The 7,803-nt window shown below is 42.0% G+C and overlaps 1 protein-coding gene across 1 annotated transcript; it reads right to left on the bottom strand.

The window, feature by feature from the left end:
• Positions 1-1,034: 1,034 nt before the first annotated feature.
• On the bottom strand, positions 1,035-5,222 carry LOC144492912 (interleukin-8-like). The gene is made up of 4 exons (XM_078211531.1): positions 5,087-5,222; positions 3,888-4,023; positions 3,676-3,759; positions 1,035-1,948 (listed from the first exon to the last, which is right to left on the bottom strand). Exons 1-4 carry the CDS (start codon positions 5,148-5,150, stop codon positions 1,927-1,929), a joined length of 306 nt encoding a protein of 101 aa, XP_078067657.1. The 5' UTR covers positions 5,151-5,222; the 3' UTR covers positions 1,035-1,926.
• Between the last annotated feature and the right edge of the window lie 2,581 nt (positions 5,223-7,803).

Raw genomic sequence — 7,803 nt, forward strand, 5'->3', positions numbered from 1 at the left:
GAGGAGCCGTGTTAGCACCTGCCGAGCTGCCTTGATTGGGGCAACAGCTGCCAGACCTGGTATCTATTACTGGGATTGAATAAAGAACAAAGAGTGCCCTACATCAACTGCAAGGGGTTCCACTACCTGAATGTCCAAATTGTGTGTGACCACCTTCGGCCCTTCAAGCGTGCGAACAAATCGAATTTATCCAACCTCTCCTCATAGCCAGACCAGGCAACATCCTGGTAAACCTCTTCTGTACCCTCTCCAAAGCATCCACATCCTTCTGGTAGTGTGGCGACCAGAATTGTACACAATATTCTAAATGAGGCCTAATTAAGGTTCTGTACAGCTGCAGCATGACCTGCCAATTTTTATACTCAATGCCCCAACCGATGAAGGCAAGCATGTCGTGTGCCTTCTTGACTACCTTATCCACCTGCTTTGCCACTTTCAGTGATCGGGGGTCATATACGCCCAGATCTCCCTGTGTGGCAATGCTCCTAAGTGTTCTACCTTTAACCCTTTAACTACTTTAATCCTTCTAAGTGTTCTCTGTTCTACAGCCACAGAGCCTGTCCAGCAGACAGATGGCAGGTTAACCATAGTGACATCAGTGGGGATGGAAGTCAACTTCATATGCAACCCCTTGGTGGTCGTTCAGTGGTCAGGAGAAATGCGTGCAACACGAGCCCCCAGCCAGCAGTGACCCCCAATCTGGGGACCCGCAATTGGCATGGATCCCCCAAATCTCCTGCACCCATGCAAGCCCCCCACCCCAACCTGCACCATGGCAGTGGCTGAAACCTCCCCCATCCCATGCTACTGTGCTGAACTTGCTAATGATATTGAAATCCATTCAAATTCATGCTAATAGCCTTCATGGCTATTTTTAGCATGAAGCAGTTTGCGCAGTCGGGAAGATCACAAACCCTTTCCTGAATTGGATTTTTAGCATCTTGCGCTATTTTCCCAGCTCGCCACACCGATTGTCAGGCACGGAGTAGTGGTAAGATCACATCCAACAAATTTGACATTGTAAAACACGCACATAAATTAATTAATCATTTATTTAAATAAAAATGTATTTTCAATGTAGAACAAATAGAAATTACAGATTATTTCCACATACATAGATTTTTGTGTTACCAACATTACCAAATGCTTCCATGGCAAAACATAAATACATTGAAAATTAAACTTTTTTAGGACTGTATAAATATCAAGGAACATAAATAAAGTGCAACTCAAATAGATTACGACAAAAATCAAAATGAGAATACCAACAATATTCCATGCCAACAGTGCAAGGCTCATTTCCACTGAGTAACCGCCCACTAAGATGTTAATCTGGCAGCCGGTGAAAGGCAGTTTGATAACAGGATCAAAATTGTACTATCTAAATAGTCCGCCTATTAAACAGCACACCAAATCTCATGGCGCTGTGGTACAGTTGACTGAAATCTCAGTGAGGATCTCAGCCCTGAATTCCAATGGGGTTCATCACATTCTCCTGTCATAAACTTTGGCAGTACATTAGCTGAATCCCTTGGAGAAATAGTCGGACATTTTGAAGAGTTCTCCATGTCTTTACAAGATTTACGGATCTTGCAATGAAGACCTCCATAGAAATGTTGTGACACATTCAATTCTTAAGTAATAAAATTATCAAATAAGTTAATAAATAAATACGAACAAATAAATCTTAACAGATGTAGGAGGGTATTACAGATTTCTATGTAAAAGATTAGCTCGGTGGATTGAGTGGTCTCTTCCATTCTGGGAGTGATTTGTAAATACGTATCTTTACACAGACAGTCACTCGGGTTACAGGTATACAACAGGTTCGAACACGATGGTTAAAGATAAGTGAATGCCGGAGTTAGTATGGAGTCTCATTGTGGTTAGATGTCACCCTCTTAACACTCAGCCAAAGAGCGTCTCTCAGGACTCGGTCTTCTTAGAACTATAAAAAATACAGAACAAATAAATATTACTGTTGATCCTGCAGGGATATATCTCAAAAGTATTCAGGAAATTCACAAACTAATATCTTGTTTCAAACACAATTCCCCCAGAATCTAAGAACCAAGGGGTGGCGCAGTGGCACAATGGTTAGCACTGCTGCCTCACAGCGCCAAGGACCCGGGTTCGATTCCCAGCTTGGGTCACTGTCTGTAGAGAGCCTGCACATTCTCCCCATTGTCTGCATGGGTTTCCTCTGGGTGCTCAGGTTTCCTCCCACAGTCCAAAGATGTGCAGGTTAGGTGGATTGGCCATGCTAAATTGCCCCTTACTGTCAGGGTAAATACGGTAAATACGTGGGGATTGTTGTCAGTGCCAATTGGCCTCTTTCTGCACCTTAGGGATTCTATGATGCTATGATTCAGTCAATTCTGTTGTTCAACGTGATTGTGGTTTATCTGTAACTATAACCACAGACCTTGACCTCAACCATCTTCTGTTATATTCTTGTCTGGCATTAAATGATCAATTGTAGATTTAAACATGAATGATCTAGCCTTAACTGCTTTTTGGGGAAGAGGATACCACCTTTCGTGCAAATAAATCTTTCCTAATTTCTCCCCTGGAATGGTTCAAGCTCTGATTTTAAAGTATATTCCTTTTTTTAGATTTCTCCACGACAAGAAAAATAATTCTCTCTACTCCAGCAATTCCTTCCAAAATCCAAAAAGCCTTAATCAAATAATCCTTGACCTTCTCTATCTCAGAGAATACAAGCCCCCTGAGATAAATTGTCCAATCCTGCCTGCCACAGGAATTGTCACAGGTGCCACAAAAAATTTGACGGGCCATGAAACGTCCGTTGACCTCGGCGGGGGGTGGGATTTCCAGTCTCGGGGCAGGCGGAAACAGAAAATCCCATGAGTTTCTGTTATCAAACCCTTGGAGCTGAGGTTCCATGGCATCATGGACAAAATGTTGACCAGTATGTCATTGTTTGATAGAATATCTCCCCTGTCCCAGTCTTTGAGTGAGAACAGCAAAACACATTTACAACGGGTGCTAATTGCTAAGGTTTATATCTGTTTCAAATCAAGCAAATAAGGTGTAATAAAATACTTTGCTAACTTGGCACTAAACCAGTTCCCTGCTGTCCATAGCCTAAAGGGGAAGGTGTGTGAGGGTGTGGATCAGTGTTAATTCATACCACAGTAGGTAAGCAGCTGAAGTTACAGTGGAGATACTTTGTTTTTTTCTGGTGTGTGTGAAATACCCGAGGAAGGTCTCACGGGGGCTCAGGGTGACATTTTTCTCCCTCAGTGCTATACAGAAATAGCAGTTTGAACTAACTTACCAGTCCGTCCAATTGAATATAGATAACCATGGTGATTTGTCCATTTCCAGTTCTCTAGCTCCAAGGTCCTCCCATGCTTAGCTACAATTGTATCAATAGCTTCTTAACTCAATGAGATGGATTTGTATCCTTACCACATGGACAGTATTGGGTGGAGCGATCACTTGCTCTATACAGAATCTGTCTGATCTTCATTCCCCAACATCAGCTAAGTTCTTTAATCGGTGGTCAAACTGCCATTCTCAATTACTGCCCAGGTAGTGAAAATTAAAATCTACCTTACATATTTGGGTCTTTCTTCCCATTACATTCCTTGCTACCTTTTAGAGAACCCAGATACATTGTTTTAGTGCAAGCTGGCATCTGAAACTTACTTTTTGATTATCATGTCAATGATCTTCTGCACCCAGGGGGCTTCAGGATTCAGACAGACTGGAGTACCATTCTTAAGGGTTGCACTGTAAGAAGTGAAATATAACAATTATTTAAAGTTCTGCCATTTACCTTTAACAAAAAATGAATAATATTCAGAAAGAAATGTGTATTATTCACATATGTTTATCCAGAATCAGTTATCAAAACTTACATGATTTCAACATTTGAACAGTGTGGACCACTTGGAAAGATTTCAATGTTCCCTATACGTCTTGGATGGATGAATTTGGAGTTTGTTTTAATGCATTGGCAGCGCAAGCTCACTCCTGCATGTCGGAGAGATGCGGCTGTGGAAAGAACAAGTTATCGAAAGTTAGTATTAGCAGGTCAGTCACTGACCTACTCCTTGTCCACCATGCAGGTCAGAAGAGCTGCCAATGAACTTATCTAGGGCACCGTCACCCTCAGGGTTTCAGACAGAACAGCATTATCTCAACACATTGGTGGTGGTGGGAGGGCAAGGTTTACTGCCCATCACCAATTTCTGTAAAAGATGGTAGAGGGCTCCTCCTGAACAACTGCAGTCTTTATGATGATGGTCCTCCCGCAATGGAGCAATTATGACTGAATGACTCAGTAACTAAAAAGCCATTAACCTGAATCCTTTAGAACACATTGCTGAAGTTACAAACTATGTAACTGATCCCTAAATGTCGCTTGTGCAATGTATGTTTGACAATCCATTGTTTCATAATTCTCACTGACAACCACTATTTCAAATGTGAATCTTAATCAGTGTTATTTGCATTTAGCTATAAATTGTGTTTTTTTCTTATACATTCATGGGACATGGGCATCGCTGGCTGGTCAGCATTTATTGCCCATCCCTAGTTGCCCTCGTTTAAAGGGCAGTTGTGAGTCCAGCACATTGCTGTGGCTCTGCAGTCACATGTAGGCTAGACCAGGTAAGGATGGCAGCTTTCCGTCCCTAAAGGACATTAGTGAACCAGATGGTTTTTTCTGACAATCAACAATGGTTTCATGGTCATCAGTAGATTCTTAATTTCAGATTTTTTTTATTGAATTCAAATTCCACCACCTGCCGTGGCGGGATTCGAACCTGGGTCCCCAGAACATTGGCTGAGTTTCTGGATTAATAGTCTCGAGATAATACCACTGGGCCATCGCCTCCCCTTATGTGCATAAGTATATTTAATAAATGTAAATTAAAATGTAAATGCCTTTTAAATGTGTTGCAATATATTATTTACAAGTTAAAACTAGAGATTGCACATAAACACATTGCAATGGCATAGCAACTCAAAATCTATTCGTTATATAAATGTTTTTCAATAAAATTGTAAGTTCTGTATAAATGCTCTGTAACTATAAAGTCAGATCGTTTCTTACCTTGGGTGGAAGCCAAATAAAGTACGAAGAGTGCCAAGACAGGGAGAATAACTTTGCTGTTCATTGTCTTTTGCTTGTATGGTGGTCACAGTGTTCTCCTGGTTGTTGTACTCTGCTGCTGAAGTTCGTATCTAACTCCTCGTCATTCTGGTTCTCCATTTATAACCAGAATACCATTGCTCAATGACATGTCATGATGTAAGCAGGAATTTCCCAGGAAGCTATGAACGAGTCCACGCATGTAAACGATGTTACTTTTTTTAAAAAAAAAAGCTTTAAATCAATAATTTAAAAGTTGTTCACAGAAGAAATCTACTTCTTCCAGGACTTTTGTAAAACTGCTTTCATTTTAGTCCTGACTGGCTGAAGTAGCTGTGAATTATCATAGAATCTTTTTTAAAATTATAATGACAGGACTGGCTGTGTTATTTAAATATTAAATTTTTTAAAGTTAAGTTTATTTATTATTGTCACAAGTAGGCTTACATTAACGCTGCAATGAAGTTACTGTGAAAATCCCCTAGTCGCCTCACTCTGGCACCTGTTCGGGAACACTGAGGGAGAATTTAGCATAGCCAATGCAACTCACCAGCATCTCTTTCAGGCTGTGGGAGGAAACCGGAGAACCCAGAGGAAACCCACGCAGACACGGGGAGAACATGCAGACTCCACGCAGAGAGTCACCAAGGCTAGAATTGAACCCGGGTCCCTGGCACTGTGAGGCAGCAATGCTAACCACTGTGCCACCACGGTAATATTAATGTTATAATCTAATGAAGTAACATTTAAAGCAAATTAATTAAGATTTAATTGCTATGAAATACAGTTATCTGTTTCTGCCTAAATAGTGTCATCAGATCCAATGCAGTGCGAGCACTGGTAACTGGTGCTGTATGTATACTGAGGTATTTCTATCCATGGAATCAGCGATACAAGCTGGAAATGTTCATATGTTATCCCTTTTTTCAATGGTTAACATAGGTTAATTTGGTATAAAACTCCACTAAAATAATGGACCCAATGCTAGATTTTTCGAGCAGGGTCATTAGTGATAGGCTGGAAGGCAGGAAGGCAAGTAGATGGTACAGAAAGGCTTTGGGAGTGGTGTGCCAACACACCCCTGCCGCCATGCCATTTTCCAATTGCGCGAAAAGTGGCCAGCAAGCCGCTTACCAGTAGCCCAATTGAGCTACTTAAGTGGTCAATTAAGGACCTTTACCTGCTTCTGCTGGCAGAATGTTAATGGCAGGGGATGACCACCAAGGTAAACCCCGATGACTTCCCAACAGGTACCAGAGGTAGGTGCCCACCATATCCCACAGAGGGCCCCCTGCTTGTAGAAATGTCCGTCCTCACTGCCAGCCCCCAGCAACACTGGGTCCACTTAGGCAAGACCAGATTCTACTTACTGCACTTGGAGGGCGAATTGCCATTAAGGTGGCCAAATTCTCCAACTGCAGCTTCAGCAAGGGCTGCCGCGAATGGTGGCTCTATCGAGCTGTGAGCAATCTGATTGGGGATGGCAACTCTCAGGGTGGTTCACCTCCTCCATTTAAAAAAAAATCCTCCATGGGATGAGGGCATTGCTGGAAAAGTCCCTTGTTGCCCATCCCTAATTGCCCTTGAACTGAGTAACTTTCAGAGGGCAGTTAGGAGTCTGCCCTTAGCTGTGGGTCTGGAGTCACATGTAGGTCAGACCAGGTAAAGACGGCACATTTCCTTCCCTGAAGGACATTGGTGAACCATATGGGTTTTAGAACTAGTTGTGATAGTTTCATGGTCACCATTACTGAGACTAGGGCTGGAAACTTACCACGGTTCACATCGGTGGGATTTTCTCACCCTGCTGCAGTGAAAGGAGATTTGGCTGGCCGCCAAATTCTCTGACCTCACTGCAGCAGGGGGGGTGGCATGAACAGCTGGTAAGATCGCGCCTGAGGTTTCTAACATGCCAACTGTCATGGTGGAATTTGAACACATATCCCCAGATCTTAAACCTGGGGCTCTGGATTACCGGTTCAGTGATGTTATCACCACGCCACTATCTCCCCAATAGGATGGCAATTCTGCCCTCCACTTCCCCAAAGCAGGGTCACCTCTCTAGTTTTTGGCTCTGGCAGTGGGACTGTGCCACCTCCACATATTCCATCCTAACAATGTAGCTTAAACGTGTTGAGCACTCATTTTGTCTCCTTAAGAGACTTGTGTCATGCAAGAGAACCTTAGGAGAAGGTAGGTGTCAGTATAATACACATAGGGAATAGTCGTGCACTGCCTGCCCTTTAGATCTTTCTCACATCTTAAATTTAGTGGAAGAAATTGCTGATAGAGCTAAGGAGTTGAGAATGATCTAAGCTGAGAACACCAAGGATGTACTACATGGGAGGATATAAATTAAAGACGAGTTCTGAAGTCATTGGTTACATTATTTATATGAAGGAAAAGCAATTAGTTCATGGTTTAAAAATTATAGTGCTTACCGATGACAATACAGTAACGTGACTGAGAATTCTAAATATATTTTATAAACATATCATTATATAACCAAAATTGTTTTGTGGCATTTAATGAATGTCGGCCTCTCAGTATAGGTAAAAAGTTCAATGATGTTGAAGGAAATGATTCAATTGCAGCAATGTGCCATATCAAGTGCAGCAAGCTGATTAACAAAGGACTGATCGCGACAAATGTCATCAAATTGTTAAATGTCTCAATAT

This window comes from Mustelus asterias, chromosome 1 (assembly GCF_964213995.1).
Source record: "Mustelus asterias chromosome 1, sMusAst1.hap1.1, whole genome shotgun sequence".
Taxonomy (NCBI): Eukaryota; Metazoa; Chordata; class Chondrichthyes; order Carcharhiniformes; family Triakidae; genus Mustelus; species Mustelus asterias.